The sequence below is a fragment of the Prionailurus bengalensis genome, chromosome B1 (genome assembly GCF_016509475.1).
Source record: "Prionailurus bengalensis isolate Pbe53 chromosome B1, Fcat_Pben_1.1_paternal_pri, whole genome shotgun sequence".
Taxonomy (NCBI): domain Eukaryota; kingdom Metazoa; phylum Chordata; class Mammalia; order Carnivora; family Felidae; genus Prionailurus; species Prionailurus bengalensis.
In genome coordinates, this window is record NC_057344.1 from 173,821,159 (window position 1) to 173,840,072 (window position 18,914).

At 38.8% G+C, this 18,914-nt stretch overlaps 1 protein-coding gene across 2 annotated transcripts in view; it reads left to right on the forward strand.

Annotated features, from left to right (window-relative positions):
* The window catches only part of TMEM156 (transmembrane protein 156), a 52,549-nt gene extending 34,782 nt beyond the window's left edge, over positions 1–17,767 (forward strand). For both annotated transcript variants that reach the window (XM_043553344.1, XM_043553349.1), the window contains exons 6-7: positions 14,222–14,324; positions 17,162–17,767. In XM_043553344.1, the coding sequence (XP_043409279.1) occupies positions 14,222–14,324; positions 17,162–17,174 (116 nt within the window). In that variant the 3' untranslated portion in view covers positions 17,175–17,767. The remainder of the gene's footprint in view (positions 1–14,221; positions 14,325–17,161) is intronic.
* Positions 17,768–18,914: the final 1,147 nt, after the last annotated feature.

The following is an 18,914-nucleotide window of genomic DNA, read 5'->3' on the forward strand; positions in this document are numbered from 1 at the left end:
AGAGCATGGCTTTGAAAATCCCAGTGCTTCACCATTCCACTGTAGACCCAAGATCGAATGATCTGAGCTCATTTAGATTGGCCTTGTATCTGGAAAAAAGGAGCTGTGGGCAAATGAAATCTAGTTTAATATGTCTTACTATCAGGGGACACTCATGATCAAAACTAGCTCCTTAAATAATGGAAAGTTTGCCTAATTGGCAAGAAGAAATTCATGTGAGTAGGCAGAGGAGAGAAAGCAATAAGGAATCAGCTTCAGATTTATTTTTAAATGAGACAAGATACTATTATTCCTCAGAATTGCAAGGAGTAATTGCAGAGTGGGCATGGCTTTTGCTAGGGCTTTCACTTAGCAAAGGGTGTCATTGTGTAAAGAGAACTTCTAATAGCCCCAATTAAAAAGTCCCCTGTCCTCTCCCGAGAAACAGAAATGGAATAAGGGAACCCTAATTAGAGCGGCGAAGGGAGCTGTTAGCACAGACGCTGTGGTTCGATCTCCTAATTGTGAAGCCTCCTTCTGGATTCAAGCTGTCAAGTCATATTAAAAAGATAGAGAGGGAGAATGTGAGATGAGCAAAGTCCTCTCCTTCATCAGGGAGACGTCCTGTCCTCGACTCTTGGAAAACCACAGAATCATGAGTGATATTTCTACAGCTCCTGGCGTATTAGCCAGTGAGCCGGCTGCCTCCTACTTTGTGAGAAGTCAGATAAGGGGAAGCTTCAAGTCTGGTGTATAAACGGTTTTGAAAAATGAAAGGAAACTGAACAAAGCCTCAGGCCCCTGCTGCAACTGCATCGCAGCCACATGCAGATCTGTGCCCAGCATTTTCTGGGAGCTGTGCTCCCGAGACTTTTATCTACTTAGATTAGCATGTACTTGGACCCCTAGCTTGAGGGAAACCTGGAATGAATGCACCCAAAGAACTCAATTAAACAAAAAAATGCAGACTTTCTCTTCTCGGTGTGAGCAGTAAAATACTAACCTATGGCTAATAATAAGCAGTTAGCTTAGTGATCATTTGATACTAACCAAATGTGGGTCAGTGTGGTTTGTGTGGTCAGTGACAATTTTGTTGGATTAATGAAATTAAAATCACAAGGTTGTTTCAGATGCCAAAATTCATTTTTATAGGGAGGAAATGGTATTTCCCCTGTTCTTCCTCTTAGGCGGTTCCCAGGCCTGACATTCATATACCAGGAATGTTTTAACCCAGTTCTGCGGAGCTTGTCAGGGGCCTTAGGAATCCTGGTTCCCACTCTTTTCAAGTCATAATTTTGAGCCGTGCAGGTTTGTCTGAGAAAAAGTCAATAGTCCCCCTGCCAACTCATATAATCAGGGGAATCACAAATTTAAAGTACTAGCTAACCACAAGACTAACCTCACAAGTTGTATTTATGAGCCTTTGATTTTCATTCACCAGAGGAAACTGTCTCAGGCATCCGTTCCCTTTAATAGCTCTCATTAAAAATCCTCTAGCTTTATGACCAGGTATATAATATTAATGCTTAGAGCGAGCCAGGGGGTGAAGGCCTTTTTAAAAAAAAAAAATCAACAGTCCTTTCGAGGCTTAGCAACTTAAGGGCTGTTGGGGGAGGGGGGGAGGAGAAGCAGATTCCTTCTTGTTATTTATAATCCTTTAGCCTAAATGCAATTTTTCCTCTCCTATTATAAGTTGCTCTTTCTGAGAGAGAAATGGAAAGGAAATAATGTCTCCCTTGAGTGCCGTTTTTAAGGCCTCTCTTTGTAATGATGGATTATAGGCAGCAGTGAGAATGCAAGGAAAAAATGTGCCAGCGTGGTTCTCTGGAGAAGCAGTAACATGAGTAAAAAAAAAAAAAAACAGATTATTCAAAGGGAGCAGTGACTACAGTCACATTTGGCAGAGCGGCTTGCTGTCGTGAATGCCTCTCCAGTTGTTCACGTAGTACAAAGTAAGCGTTGTTACACATGTACACACAGAGATAGATAGGCTCACACCCTCAAAAGGATGAGAGAGAAACAGAGAGAGTATCCAGCCCCTGGCATTGCACAGTGCCCGACCCGCTCTGGAGCAAACACTGGGAGAGTAAGCATATCTCATTGCTGTAGAAAGCGATGGCACGCAGAATCAAATCCTAAGCTTTTATGTGTCTCCAATATTTTCTTCCTGGCTTTGAGAAACGGGATGGCTCAGGTTGCCTGTCTTGACATCAATCTACTTTCCATGTTATTCAGTGGATTGTTATCTTCACACAGGTGATGACTCTCTTATTCAGCTTCGGATCCTTGTCCCTGACATAATATCTGGCACGTAGTTTGTGCACAATAAAAGCTTATTAAATCACAGAAACCCTGAGGGGAAATGAGTATGAAGTAGAAAGAGCAGATGAGCAAGAAATGAATTTTGGGGTTTGGGAAAGGTGAAGACAAAGTGAGAGTGATCAGAGGGCACATAATTCTACTTCATTAAAGAACATATAACTCATTCTGCAGCATTGCTAAGGATATCAAGGAATAATGAAATACATTGACCTTCTTCAAGAAGAAATTTTGAGAACTATGCAAAAGCAACTTTGAAATGTGTCCCTAAAATAGTGTTTAAAGGGTTGATCACTGTCGGGAGACCAAAGTCAGGGGCAGGAGCAGTGGCCTAGGACCTGAATCATCAGAGGCAAACAATAGCAATCAACTTGGCTGGGTTGCCAGAAAGGAAACATATTGGAAAACCAGTAGGTAACCCCTAGAAACAACGGATGTGTTAGGCACTCAGAGGTTGCAAAATAGACAAGAGTTAAGGGAGGCCAGACAGCCAAAAATACAGCCAAAGTCACAGTGGGAGTGGCCTGGTAAGCATGTCTCTGATCGGATCACTACCACTGAACACTCCCTCCGAGCTTCCAGAGCTACCCTTTGACCATTTCAGCTTTGTATCACTGTCCAGAATTCAAAGCCCCAAGGAGGGTTATCTGGTTGAATGAACGCAAGCCACAGATTGGTACCCTGGAGCCAGGAGGCAGCAATATCTGCCCTCTGGCCTCCTGCGTCTTTGAGAGCACCCCTGAGATGTCCACATGTTGGATAGCCGATAACTAAATATCTATGACACCAGGTTTCTAGGACTAGAGCTTCTACTCACTCCTGCTGCATAGGCCAGTGAGGTGGCCTATGTCATCTCCCCCTCTGTGACCATCGAAAATGGTGAAATCTTGGGGTACCTGGGTGGCTCAGTCAGTTGAGGGTCCAATCCGGCTCAGGTCATGATCTCATGGTTCGTGGGATTGACCCTGTGTCTGATGCTGAGCTGACAGTACAGAGCCTGCTTGGGATTCTCTCCCCCTGCCAAATAAATAAATAAACATTAAAAAAAAAAAAAAGAATATGGAGGAATCTTTAAAACTTGAAATTCTTCACCTTCAAATATTCAACCCAAATCTACTGAATACCGACTAAGGGGCATGTGTTATGCTAAGCATTGATGGGACAGGGGCACAGACCAGCAGTCTCTGCTGTCACAGAGCTGACAGCACAGTTAAGGAAATTCTACCCCTCGGTGCCTTAGGAGAAGGGAAACCCGATTGAACTATAAACATTTATCAGGCAACTTTCACAGACATCATCGTATTTCATTTCACAACAATGTCGCTTTTTTTCCTGATGAGAAAAACTGAAATTAAGAGAGTTTATGTAACTGACTTACAGGCAGTTCCTAGCAGAGTGAGGGTTCAAACTCAGTTTTGTCCAGCGGGCTTTTTGGCTCACAACTTACTGACTATGGTGAAGTGAGGATTTGACTCCTGCTGGGTCAAGCCACAGATCACAACTCTCCTTGCGTTTTTATATTTAACACTGGAGACCGAGATGAAACATTTTCTCTACCCTGTATAAGGTTGTAGGAGCTTGTGTGTGACAGTGTGAGTCTCCCTCAAAGTAACATTTCAGCGTTAGTGATATGTTTTTTGCAGTTAATATGAGTGGGTTCTTAGGGACCATGAAGGAAAGAAAATGGAATTTTACTGTGAAAGAGAATTACTAAATGCCAAAAGTAAGTGGATGACCCAGTAATTTGTATTACCCCAAATAAAACGAATGGCAATGTAAAATTACAATTTGCAACATGTTTATGGCCAGCATAATAAAGACTAAGCAGCTTTCGATTTCCAGCAGAAAAGAAGATAAATTACTCATGCCAGATGTCCAACAACCAAGCAAAGTAACATGGAAATTTAATTTTTACTTGCTTAACTGTAGCATTTACGACTCCTGAACTACGGGTTTGGGTTCATAAAACAGTAAAGGTTGCAGCCATCTGGTGGGTTACAGAATAGATCAGAATGCAGAAGATGACTCTACATGCAGGAAGAATTTCTTAAGTGTGAGGAATCTATAGGCAGAATAGGATGATTTATCTATTCATCCATTGAATGCCTTTATGTGATAGCCTTTTGTGCTAGGCCTGGAAGAACTGAAGATAAAACACATGCAGATAAACATCTCCATCTTCGCACAAACTTTCCCTGCCTGAACTAGCCGCTCCCTGCAGACCTCATCTCCTCCCACTGGCCCTTCCCATCTTGGCTCAGCTAACACTTCCCCAAGGAAGTCATATTGGACCTTGTAGACCAGGGCAATTCCCTATATCACACATCCTCGTAACGCCACAAATCTTGCTTTGTGGCAATGATCACTATTGTTATTTTATATATTTGTGTTATTGTTTGAGTGATGTGGCTCCCATGAGCCAGTTAGCTCCCTGAGGTCAGGGACTCGACCTGATATTCATCACAGCATCCCCAGCTTACAGCATAGTGCTTATGAGGACACACTGTAGGTACCCAATACATATTTGTTAAATAAATACAATTCTACATTGGCGATGTTGAAAGAATGGCTGCAGCTGTCTTACAAAGACCTTTCAAAACCTTTTTCCCCCTAAATTATAACTTTTAAACACTTCATCAGTTTCATTCCTTGGAGTGTGAACAAACTGGCAAGTGAGACAATGGCTCAGAGTACTGGCAGCTGTCTGTTCTCTTCAGTTGTTAATTCTAGGTAATTTTGCAGTCATGTATTTTCCCCGTCCTCATTTGATTTTCACACTGGCCAGATTTGGAACAGCTGAGTGGTTTTAGGATCACTGTTAACAATAACAGATGGAGATTTGAACACAGTAGAGAGTTGGCTCCTTGAATAATGGAAATCTATTTTAAGCTACCATAATTGGTTCTATTAGCCCTAAAAAGCAACTAGCTATCTTGGGCTTGTGCAAAAGTGCCAATGTTTTTATGTGATGGAAAGGTCAGAAGGGTGCATAGCGGTGCTGAAGTTCTGCATTCCTAGGTCAATAAGAAGAAATAAGACTGGAAGGTTTTCTCAGAGCCAGATTAGAGAACTGAATAAGAATCACCAAACCATCGGAGAACTTCCGCATCCATCTTGACTACAGTGATCTGTGAAGATTAACTTGCATTCCTTCATTTCTGGAGAAGCTCCTATAAGGAAAGCAAGTACTTTGTGGATAACAGTTTAGACATTATTGCCATTGTCTCCGCGGAGTCATGTCCGAATCTCCCAAAGTACAAGGAGGGGAAGGAAGCCCCGACGTCACCATTTCCAGGGTTAGCCATCCGTAGCCCATCCCTGCTGAGCAAAATGTGGTCCTATTAAATTCCAAGCCCTCTCAAGGGGGCTTGTAAAAATATTCTGCTTTGCACTTGGTAGTGCTTTCTATTTTTCAAAGTACATCAGAATACATCGTTATTACCTCCTTTACCCTTACCTTGAGTTTCTTCCTTTTAGCGTCAAGGCAACCACACTGGCTTTGATGAAGTCAGGAGGAAGTTCAGGTGTGAGTACCCACTGCCAGCTGAGGCTGCATGCCTGCTCCACCCACAAGGCAACCCAGGTGCCTCACGTTGGTGACTTTACCTGGTCCAGAGCCTTTCTTCAGGCCTGAAGGCTCAGCCTCCTGCACTGGTGGCTCACCAAAGAAGATCCATTATGTAATCCGGCTCACAAAACAGGTTTATAAGAAGGCCAACGTATTGATTCACAATGAGTATTACAACCGAGAGAAAATACGGACCCAAACACTTCCGACAGCTAACACGTGTGCCCTCTCTCCTCAGACAAAACCATGCTGGGAGTCAAATCACGGCCAAGGCTTGCTTGGTAGGTCTTAAAGCAGATTCCTTTGCCAACACAGCTTGAAAGGCCTTCTTCTCCATTTTAGGGATAGCTTGATGGCTCAGCACTTTTAACATTTAATAGGCTTTGACCTGGGAATGATTGCTGAAGATAATGCTTCTGCTGTGGTCATGAGTTGATTTTATAGGCTAACTCTCAGAGGACAATCTTATTTTCCTTATCTCCAAGTTCCTAGGAGGCACCCCAGAATTGACTTCTTGTACAGCTCGTACCCATGCACTTTCATTAAGAAAAATGAGGCACAAAGAAGTTAGATGACATTCTTTCAGTCATTCGACACATATTTTTACCTATTATGTGTCATACTGCAGGGTTGGTTCTGGGGAATATAACTGCATTAAATACAGTCTTTGCACACAAAGAGACAGACAAATAAGCAATTACAACCAAATTGGATAAATTCACTATCGGGGAAATAGAGGTCACAGAATCATATATGGTACGGATACCTAGTCCCGTTTACTATTCCTCGTTTTGTTTTGGTTTTAGCTATTTTGTCTTTCCAATTTCATAACCAAGGATAGCTGAACCGGTAGCTTTGGAAATATGAATATAAAAAATTGATGGGACAAATTCTCTAAGCAGCGAAGAGATCGTGGCTAGGATGAGGAAGTTTTAGAGGTACCTTCGCTGTGGGAGAAGTACCTTGTCTTTGACATGAAAATCATCAGGAACAAAGAGAAGAAAACACCTTGCAAGTTTCTGTTACTCAGTGGGAATCAAATATTACTTTGGAAGGATGAATTGAAGTTACAAACCAGATGTCATAGATGTAAAGCACTTCTGAAAAGTGATAGAAATCTAAAAAAAAAAAAAGAAGAAGAAGAAAAAGAAAAATATCAGAGACAATGTGGACATTGTCATGGCCAGTGTGACGAGGCTTTATTCAAGAACACAAGGCATGGAGTTTTATTTTTAATCAAAGTTTCTGCCACTGGAAATCCATTTTGTTCACTAGATTCAGGAAGGCCAAAACCCATTCTGAGGTTCCTGAAAAAAGTCAAAGAAATGTTTGGTTCAGATCTTTGACAAATTCATGAATAGACTTCTGTGAAGTTTTAAGATATTCCTGACTGCTTCTGCTGCCTTAACTAGTGTTAGTGAATTAATTTTGTTTGAAAGAAACTCTATTTCCCAGTGTAGAACTAGAAAAATATCCCACCCATCTTAGCTATTCTGAAGAAGGCATCAAAATGACATATATTCTACCTTTTTGCCTTTTTATCAATTTTTCAGAAGTTTTCCTATTAGCATATAAGTTACATGTCCTTGGGTACTAGGAGAAACAGAATATAATGTACCACTAGAGACTTATTTGCAACTAGCTATCATTTTGACAGATAATAGCATTCTGTAGTAAATTACGGTTACACCATATTGTACAACATCAGCAAACCAAATGAATGAATCGTTTGGCTTTCTATTCAAATGATGAATAGTTTGGCTTTCTAACCAAAAGAGCTCTGTTAATTTTCTTTGGTAATTAGTTAATTTCATGAATAGGTTCTTTTGATATTTTAACTTTAAAAAGAACTGTCTCCAAATCTCAACTTCTGAATAGTATCAGATGCTTTGTCAAAGATTGTCTAAGCAATTATCTGCATGGCAAGTTCATTCTGAAGTCTTAATGTGCATCAGAATTAATTTGGGTGTCTGTAAAATTTCAGGCTCCTGGACCATTTTGAAGGGAGATTGTAATTCAGTAGATTTGGGACAGAGTTCTATTAACTGCATTTTATTTTTTTTTTAAAAAAAAAAGCTGTGGGCACAGCTTTTTTTTAAGTTTATTTATTTATTTTGATGTGGGGCTCAAACTCATGACCTGACCTGAGCTGAAACCAAGAGTCAGATGCTCAACCAACTGAGCCACCCAGGTGCCCCTAGAACCTTCATTTTATTTTATTTTATTTTATTTATTTACATTTTATTTTTGAGAGAGAGACACACACACAGCACAAGTGGAAGACGGGCAGAGAGAGAGGGAGACACAAAATCTGAAGCAGGCTCCAAGTTGTCAGCACAGAGTCCGACGCGGGTCTCAAACTCACAAACCGTGAGATCATGACCTGAGCCGAAGCTGGACGCTCAACCAACTGAGCCGCCGAGGTGTCCCTAGAACCTTCATTTTAAATCCAGGTTCTGGTGATTTTCAGGCCAAGGTTCTGTTGATCATTTTACCAATTTTCTCTTGTTGTGTGACAAATTACCACAAATTTAGTGGCTTAAAACAACACACCTTTATTATTTCATTTTCTGTGGGTCAGAAATGTGGGCACAGCTTTGCTGGATCTCAGGGTCTCAAGGCTAAAATCAAGATGAGAGCTGGCCTGGGGCGCCTGGGTGGCGCAGTCGGTTAAGCGTCCGACTTCAGCCAGGTCACGATCTCGCGGTTCGTGAGTTCGAGCCCCGTGTCAGGCTCTGGGCTGATGGCTCAGAGCCTGGAGCCTGTTTCCGATTCTGTGTCTCCCTCTCTCTCTGCCCCTCACCTGTTCATGTTCTGTCTCTCTCTGTCCCAAAAATAAAAAAAAATAAAAATAAATAAAAAAAAAAATTAAAAAAAAAAAAAGATGAGAGCTGGCCTGTATTGTCATCTGGAGTCTCTACTTCTAAGCTCATTTAGGTTGTTGGCAGAAGTCATTTTTTGGGGTTGTTTTGTTTTGTTTTGTCTTGCTTTGCTTTGCTTTGCTTTGCGGTTGTTTACTAATGCCTCTGGCTTCTTACTGGCTGTTTACCAGAAGCTGCTTCAGGACCTAGAGGCCACCTGCAGTCTTCTGCTATCTGATCCTTTCCATAGTTCAGCATGGTGGTTTTCTTCTTTAAGCCTCACAAGAGATCCTCTCTGACCTCAGGGAAGGCCCCATCTCTTTTGCAAGGGCTTTTACTTCATTAGGTCAGCCTCACCCAGAATAGTCTCCCTTTTGAATAACTCAAAATCAACTGATTTGGAATGTTAAATACACCTGCAGAAATTTCATCTTTGCCATATAATGTAACCTACATCCCATTCATGGTCCCGCCCACACTCAAGGGAAGGGGATTAAATGGGGCATTACCCCAGGGGGTGGGAATCTCAGGGACTATCTTAGAGTTCTGCCTACCACACCCACCTCTGAGAAGCACATATTTAGAAAGACAAAAATCACAGATTCAGTGTGAGACAAATGGGGATGATAGAACTAGCCCCATAGATGTGGTTGTTCTTACTGATAATAAGGTAAAAATAAAGGATGCTAACAGGGTCAAGTGCAATGGCCCTTTGAGGAAGAGAGCAAGGAAATGAGAGTTTTGTGTCTGTCTAGGTAAAGACTGGTCTCATTTTCTCACCTTTGTCCTAACCAGTCAGGAAAGCCTTGTCACTTACCTTTTAGAAGGTTAAATACTCTATAAGAAGGAATTCTAGGGACACCTGGGTGGCTCAGTTGGTTGAACATTCAGCTCTTGATTTCAGGTATGAACCCAGGGTCATGGGATTGAGCCCCTCGTTGGGCTCTGCACTGAGTGTGGAGCCTGCTTAAGATTCTCTCTCTCCCTCTGCCCCTCTCCCCTGCTCACATGCCCTCTATCTCTCAAATAATATATATATATATACACACACATATATATATATACATATATATATATACACATATATATGTATATATATGTGTATATATATATATTTTTTAAAGGAGGAATTCTAACTTTGGCAGTTATTTTAGCATTGCCACAGTAATGGAAGGGTCATTAATATCTGTTGAAATGGCTTAAAAAAGGCATCTACTCCTGTCCCTTAAAGAGTAGTTACTACTTTTTAACGTCTCTAATTAAGATCAATAATTTTCTGGAAAAATTTACAAAACCTGATACCAGAAGAAATAGAAAATCTAAACAAAATAATTATCATAGAATAAATAGAAAATTTGTCAGTTATCCCTGAAAAAGTAACAGAAGGAGCAGTTCACAGGGGAATTTTTTACTGATCTCTGAAAAATAGATATTTCCAATGGTATTTAAACTGTTATTGACCATAGAAAAGAAGGATGCTTCCTAATTCTATTTTGAAATAAACATAGTAATATTTATTATTATCATTATTATTATTATTTTAAAATGTTTTTTATTTTTTATTTTTTTTAGGTTTATTTCTTTTGAGAGAGAGGGAGAGAGCACACATGGGAGGGGCAGAGAGAGAATGAAAGAGAGAGAATCCCAAGCAGGCTCTGCACTGCGAGGCTTGCCACGAGGCTTGAACTCATGAACTGTGAGATCATGACCTGAGCCGAAATCAAGAGTGGGACGCTTAACCAACTGAGCCATTAAGGCATCCCAACATTAGTAATATTTAAAACTAAGAAAGATTGTGTCTGAAATGAAATCAGTGGGCAATCTTATGTATTTCTGTGCAAAAATTCTTTTTTTTAATATGAAATTTATTGTCAAATTGGTTTCCATACAACACCCAGTGCTCATCCCAACAGGTGCCCTCCTCAATGCCCATCACCCACTTTCTCCTCCCTCCCACCCCCCATCCACCCCCAGTTTATCATCAGTTTTTAAGAATCTCTTATGATTTGCCTCCCTCCCTCTCTTTTTTTTCCCCCTTCCCCTCCCCCATGGTTTTCTGTTGAGTTGCTCAGGATCCACATAAGAATGAAAACATATGGTATCTGTCTTTCTCTGTCTGACTTATTTCACTTACATAACACTCTCCAGTTCCATCCACGTTGCTACAAAAGGCCATATTTCATCCTTTCTCATTTCTGTGCAAAAATTCTAAACACATATTAGCAAAATAATCCAGTAGCTCAGTTTTAAAAAAATATATGTATATATACATACATAAACACTTCTACTATGATAAAGAGGAGCTTATTCCAAGAATACAGGAACAGTTCACCATTAGGAGATATCTATTAATGTCACTCATAAAATTTGTTTGGTTATCTCCATACATCCTAAAAAATGCATTTGACATACAATAATGCCCATCCTTCATAAAACTCCCCAAAATAAAATAAATAAGTACTTCCTTAACATGATAAAATATATCTGTCTCAAAAACCCAGAATCATATTTACTAGGAGAACACTAAAAGCATGCCTAGCTAAAGTCAGAAATTTTCAAGAATGTCCAATATTTTCACTTTATCTACCACCATCCTCAAAGTACTGGCCAACACAATTAGGTAAGAGACAGAAATACCTGGTTAACAAATTGGAAAGGTAAAATGATCACTTTGTGTACCTGGAAAATTTAACAGATTTCTCTTAAAAACATTCTTTAAAAATAAAATTCAATAGGGATAGGGTACAAAATTAATACAAAAAAATTGATGGCATTCATATATGTAAATACAACCAGTTAGAAGATATACTGCATTTAAAACAACCATAAAAAGATAAAATAGGAATAAAATTAATATAAAGAAACATATAAGATCTTTCTAAAGTAAACCTCAGAAAAATGCTCCTGAGAGACATAAAAATGACTTGAACAACAACAAATGGTCTATTATATTCTTGAATTGGAAGATGAATATATAAAGATGCCAATTTTTCCTAAATCATAAACAAGGTCATTTTAATATCCTGATGAAAAATAGGCTGTCAGTAACAGCCAAGAAAAAATTGACATGGAATAAGAAAGAAGAGAAGTATCTGTTTCACCACGGTACATAAGTAGAGAAAAATATCTAATGACAAATTAGAAAGTTTAGGACTTGAGCAAATGATAAAAGGGGCACATCTAATCAGTAGGAAAGAGAAGGACTACTGAATGAAGGGTGTTGTGACAACTGAATAATCATCTAGAGAAAAAAAAATGTGCTTAATCCAGAGTTCACACTACTGCTAGGGTAAATTTCAAAAGCATCAATAATTTTTAAGTAAACATGAAACCATAAAAGTAATAGGAGAAACAACAGTAGAATCCATTTATAACCACAAAGTAGTGCTTTCGATCCATGGCACAAAATTCAGTTAAAAGACTGATAAATTTGACTACAAGAATGAACACAGTAAAAACCGTTAGGGAAAAGTTATTTGCAGTTCATCACATACGATAAGCAATTTTTCCTGGTAAATAAGAAAGTTCTAATAATTAATGGAGAAAAGACCATAAACCAGTAGGCAAATGAGTAAAGGATAAAAATGGACTGTTTATAGAAAAGGAGCTACAAATGGCTCTTAAATGTATGAAAAGTTGTTTGGCCTCATTCAGAATAAATTCTTTCAAAAGACTTTTTTTTTTAAATTTTTTTATTTTGATGTCTACTATGTGCCAATAATGTTGGCCTTCTGGGTATAGGAGACACAGCAGTGAACCAAACAAAGATCTCTGTTGAGCTTACATTCAGGTGGAAATGAAAATTAAGCTACACTGAAATGCCATTTTAATCTACCAGATTGGTAAAAATCCAGAAGTTTGACATCACCCTCTGGGGCCAGAGGCAGTGGCGCTCTGCACTCTTATACTTTACTAAGGTAAACCAAGAGGCTAACGTGCTACAACTGCTGTGATACGTAATTTGGCAATAACTATCAAAGTTACAAATGTACAAGCCCTTTGAGCCAGCAATTCTATTTCTAGGGATTTCTCCTATGGATTACTAATACAGGAGAGAAATGACATATATACAATGTTTATTGCTAGTGTGTTTACAATACCAGATTAGACACAATCTGACAGGAAGGTGCTTTGATGATACATCCATACTATGGAATACCAGAAAGTTGTAAAAAAGAATGTGGAAGAATTTATGGGGAAAGATCTCTGAGATAGATCATTACATATACATACATGTGTATAGTATGCTATCATTTACATAAAGATAAAAATAACATATACACACATATGAACATATAAATCTATGTATATATATCTATATCATCTATCTATCTACAAAAAAAACCTAAAATCTTTGGTTGCCTGTGGCAGAGGAAGGAAAGAAGGGAAAGAATTATGTATGTGATGTGGTAAAAAGTGGCTGTCTTTAGGAAATGGGGTAAAGAGGAAGACATTTTGCCTAATATCCCTCCCTAGTTTATAAAATTTTAATCATGTGACTGTATTCTTTATTCAGAAAATTAAATACAAAAATCAGTCTTATTAAATTTTTTTCTAATTAAAAGAGTATAATTCTGACAGATGGTTTCACAGTATTTCTATTTCGGTAACCTATACCAGTGTTTAATCATCTTCATGGATAAGAAGCCTCATATTCTTTTTTTTTTGATGCATATGGAAATTTTAAAAAATTAAAAAAAAATTTCCTTTGATAAGCATCATATTCTTGATTACACTTAAATCTTCCTTTTTGATTTGTCTTCTTAAGAAGCAGCTGCTCAAACTTCTCTTTAAATTATAGGTCACCTCATTTCCATTCATGTCCAGGGCTTTGTATAAAAAGAAGAGACATCTGTGAAGCAAAAACTACATGTATTATGTAAAACTCAAGTTTCAATATAAAAACCAGAAAAGCAAGACCCCAGATCCCAGTGGAATGAAAGAAAGACCATATGCCATGGGTCTGAAATTTCACCTCCTACCTTGAAGTCAGCTGAAGATAATATTAGAAGGACTTGATGTCACATAGTCCTAGAAAAGGAGGACAGATTAGAATTCATCTGATTTGTAACTTGGCTTCTTGCTAAAATTGTCCCTGAAATCAGAGATGTCCTTGATATTCTTCTTAGGGACCTGTTTTAAAAAATGCAAAGAAGGAAATGTTTGTAGTCAGTTTCCAACTAAAGTTTTTTTCTTTCTACTTGGCATTGAACGCTAAGAATGTTTTTCTCTACTTTGCTCCCCCTTTAACTATGCTGCAGGTCTCGTGCTCAGGAAGTGTGGGTGGGGAGGAGAAATGAAAGAAACAGAGTTGAGAGAAATGGGTTAAAGGTGTCACAGTTGTAGACAGGAAATCTAGCAAGTGATGGAAACTACCAATATCCTTGCTAGATGGAGGGCATGGTTCTCTTAGTACATTGGAAAATGTTGTATCTGTTTTTGCATTGCTATTGACTGCATACAGACCAGAACAGCTTTCCTTCTTAAAAAACAGGGACCAAGCAGAGACTGCCCTTGACTCCGGTCAAGAAAGCGCTTCCTCCAATACCAGAACTAGAAGTTACTTCCACGATGCATCTGCAAGATCAATATACACGGTGAGTGAAGACTGGACTTTACTGATGATTTGTCTTTATTCATTATAAACACGAAAGATCCAAGGAGATGCAGTTTACCTCAAACTTCATTTCTATCTGGGTGTAGGAGACAGAAGGTGATGAACTTGCAAAAGTACTTCATATGAATTAGATGGCATGAAATAAAATCACTGTTTTCTCCAAGGTCTAGGAAGGACCAATAAACTAATCTCTTAGTCTATTAAACAGCATGTGCCCCTGAGATGTCAGATCATCCCTTGGCTGTTTCCTAAGGTTGGATCATACATAATTCCAGGAGGCCAATCGTTCTTTAGTCAGAACATGAGAAAAGAGAGAATGTAAATTTATAAAGCCAGACTACCCACTGATCCTCAATTACTGAAATTAAAAACTTCCCTCAATATAGGATCTGATAATAAATCTAATGTACATTGATTTTCATGTGCTTGAATCCCAAACTATGGTCAGAAGTGCCTTCGAAATGTATATACAGTAAAACCTTGGATTGTGAATAACTTGTCTGTGAGTGTTCCTCAAGACAAGCAAACATTTCTAATAAATTTTAACTTGATAAACGCTTGATAAATGAGCGATGTCTTGTAATACAAGTAGTACATGATGCTGAACATCACGTGATTACTGAGCCAATGGTTCTTGAAATTTGCTTTGATATACAAGTGCGTTGCATTATAAACATGTTTCCGGAATGAATTATGCTCCCAAACCAAGGTTTCACTGTATATTTTTTAAGTAGGTTCCACATCCAGCATGGAATCCAACGCGGACTTGAACTCACGACCCTGAGATCAAGACCTGAGCTGAGATCAAGAGTCTGACGCTAAACTGACTGAACCACCCAGGCACCCCTCTTAGAATTATTTTTCATTTATTCAACAAATATTTATTAAGTAGCTGTTATGTTAAGGCACTATTGATAGCTGTGGTAGGGGATATAAAAATTATAACAGGGAAGAGGAAAACACTAGCATTTATTAGTATCCTTTAATTGTCCTTGGTGGTGATAAGAATAAATAATCTAGACTTTGTTTGTTTGTTTGTTTGTTTGTTTGTTTCAGGTGTAGAATTTAGTGATTCAACACCTCCATACAACACCTGTGCTCATTATAACAAATGCACTCCTTAATCCCCATCACTTATTTCACCATCCCCAACCCACCTCCCCCTCCCCTCTGGTAACCATGTTTGTTCTCTATAGTTAAGAGTCTGTTTCTCGGTTTTCCTCTCTTTTCTTTTTTCCCTGTGTTTGTTTGCTTTGTTCCTTAAATTTCACATATGAGTGAAATCATAGGGCATTTGTCTTTCTCTACTGACTTATTTTGCTTAATATAATAAGCAAATTATTACTCTCTAGGTCCATCCATGTCATTGTAAATGGCAAGATTTCATTCTCCTTATAGTTGAGTAATAGTCCAATGTATGTGTGTGTGTGTGTGTGTGTGTGTGTGCGCGCATTACTAGATCATTTATTCTTTATGACACTTGGGTAATTAGTCAAGATTCTAGCAGGAAACCAATAGTATACTCAAACTGAATCATTTGAGGTGAGTTTAATAAAGGGTCTATTAAGCTGAGATGTGGGAAAACCCAAAAAGAGAGTGCAGCACCCTAAAACTAGTTAACAGTAGGGCACTGCTACTATCCCTAAGACTAAAGGGGCAAGGAACTCAGAAAGATAGGCACAGGCACAGACACACACACACACACACACACACACACACACTATATGGGGAGGGCTGCCTGATAAGGACTGTGACTTTTGGCCAAGTGACACAATAGCCTGCAATTGCCCTGAAGAGAGAATAAATATCTCAGTTTGGCTGTTCTCTTTCCCCGATGTGCTAGTACTTACCATTGGTCAAACCCAATCAGAGCTAGAGGACAATGGAGCTGGACTGAGGTAGTTCATATAGACTGGCCTCGAGGGTAACAGTAGGGTGGGAAAGAAGTGGAGTGCAGATCTAGAGAGGCAACTGAAGGGATAGACTGTAAATGGCCCAAAATGTCAAACTGGAAACTGAATGCCAAGTATATATTTGTGTTCAGGACTAGAGAGAAGCAGGTCTTAGTGTTTGGGTCTTAGTGGAATCAGAGTCTGCTGTTGGCTTAGAAATTGCTAGGTAGACTTTAATGTAATCATGTGATTGCTTTAATGAAATATTATGCTTGATATCTCTCATCCTGGTCCTCGTTCTGGGATGTTCAGCCTTTCATATGAAGAGATCCCCTTTCATTCACCAAATACTTTTTGAGCACCTACTGTATGCCAAGAATTCTGCTGCTCATTGGCAAAGTAACATGCAGTCAGTGGAGAAATCAGATTGAGTGCCAATAACATGATACGGGTAATCATTCATAGGGGACTCAGGGAGAATAATGGAGAGACAGCTCATTTAACGGAAATGCTGCCTAGTATATGATACATGTTCAATAAGTATTTGTTGAATGAATGATTAAGTCCCAACTTCTGTGTTTCTTTAAAAGAAACTTGCGTGAACACTTACACTTTATTTTATAGAAGAGGACAACAACCCAAACATACTGTGGTGACAGAGGCTTGAGGAGACCCTACTTTCCTGGGTCCTAGGCTGAGACGTTTGTTACCACTAGCCACACTGTCTTCCTAGGTTTATAATGGAGGTTCCATTGTCTACCACAGGATTAGAAAGAGCTCTTAATCAGTGATATTGAGAAGATTTTTGGTGTCCTTATAAGACACAGTTTTAATAAATGGCTTAAAAATTATTCTCCACTAATTCTTTTCGGATAATAACATTCTTGCATGAATAATATTTGTCTTTTTTTCTCTTTATCTTCAGAATATCCCTCTGAATTCCTCCAGACCATTTGGACTAAATCCTTTTGAAGAATACTCATAATTTTATTGCAGGAATGAGTTATCTAGTAAATATATGGGTCCAGCTGAGAATGCACAATGGGAACAGTAGGAATGGTCACTGGCTGATGAAAACTGGCTCAAGAGCAGTCATTTGGCCCACGAGATCAAAGAAACCAGAGTTTTTTTCAGGAAGCCATCATGAGTCATGGAAAACAAGCTGATGACACCCATAAAAACAGCAACGGAATGCTTCCTCTCCTTGTTTATCTATCATTATACAACTACAGTGGCCTCAAGATTTTGATATTGAAAGGAACCAAAAACCAAGGTCAAGGATAAAAATCCTTTCTCTCATTAGCCCACATTGCAGATTCTGATTTGATGGGTTTTCCTATACAGAGGGATTGTTTCTATTTGGCAAATTACTTAAGAGGGCCTGGGTTGTTTGTTAATGTATTTGTTTGGATTTATAAATGTTGTCTCCTTTTGGCACTGAGGATGCTTTAAAAAATTCAAAGATACCAAAATCAAATGACTTTAAGTGACATACTAAGTGAAACTTGAATATTGAAACATAGTAGCAAAATGTTTCTTCTGATTCTTTCAGCGTTCATATTATTTATGGCTATCACTGATGTCAAGAGTAGTTATAGTTATTAATTACAATAAGAGCACATATAGACAATTTTGAACATTGAAAAATATAAAAATACCTTTCCAGAATTCAGGTGGAATTTAATCTCCTGGCATCATTAATTATATGGTTAAAATTGCTTTTCTGAGAAGATTTCTCGATTTTAATGGCAGGGTCAGGTTTAATATGAAGCAAACTAACAGGAATGAATGATTCAACATACAGAGGGTTTTTTGGTATCCTCTCCCTCTCTCCCATCCCCTCTTCTCCCCTCCCCACCTCTCCCCTCCTCTCCTCTCCTTTCTTTTTCTAGATCACAAACTGAGATTCTAATCATAGCATTTAGGTTTTGAAGATTTGGAAAATGGAATTCTACTGGTCTCACTTTTTATTGTCCCTGTAAACTTGATTAACAGGTCAAGATCAGGTCTGGGACTATTCAGCAGGAGTTGAGGGATATCACACTCCTTGAGGGATAGATATTATATGATTTCTAATAGGCCAAATTATTGTTTCCTTGAACATTGCCTATTATGTTCAGACAAATGACTTGGAAATCAATGGGAACTTGGCTTACAAAAGGCATAAATTAAGCTTCAAATTCTGTTAAATTGTGGCAGCTTCCTGAAAGCTAATTTCACTTATTTATTGAAATAATAGACTTTAATAGATATTGTGAAGCATTCAAACATGTGGATGGCCTGGTGTCTGCCTGCAAAGAATCTATACTCTAGTAGAGGAGACAGGGTACACTACTCCTAGTTATAATGCTAGACACAAGGGTAAGATAGGGTAAGATAAATGTCATCTGCAGGCTCCATGCTTCCTGCTGAGAATTCACAGGCCAGTAGAATCATTTCCAGCTGGGGGTAAGCAGGGTAGGCTTTTCAAGAAGGTGGCTTTAAGCAGCATTGAAGATAGTTTTTTTCTGATCTTTCTGGAGAGGGGGAATTTCCCAAGTATATACTTTCTCAGCCTTCATAACCCTTTCAACATCTGCTTTTTACAATTATTTTCATGGTTATCAATTAATGTCTATCTCCCTTTCTAGACTGATTCTGCTCACCATAATATTCCTGGAAGCTGGCATGATATTTGG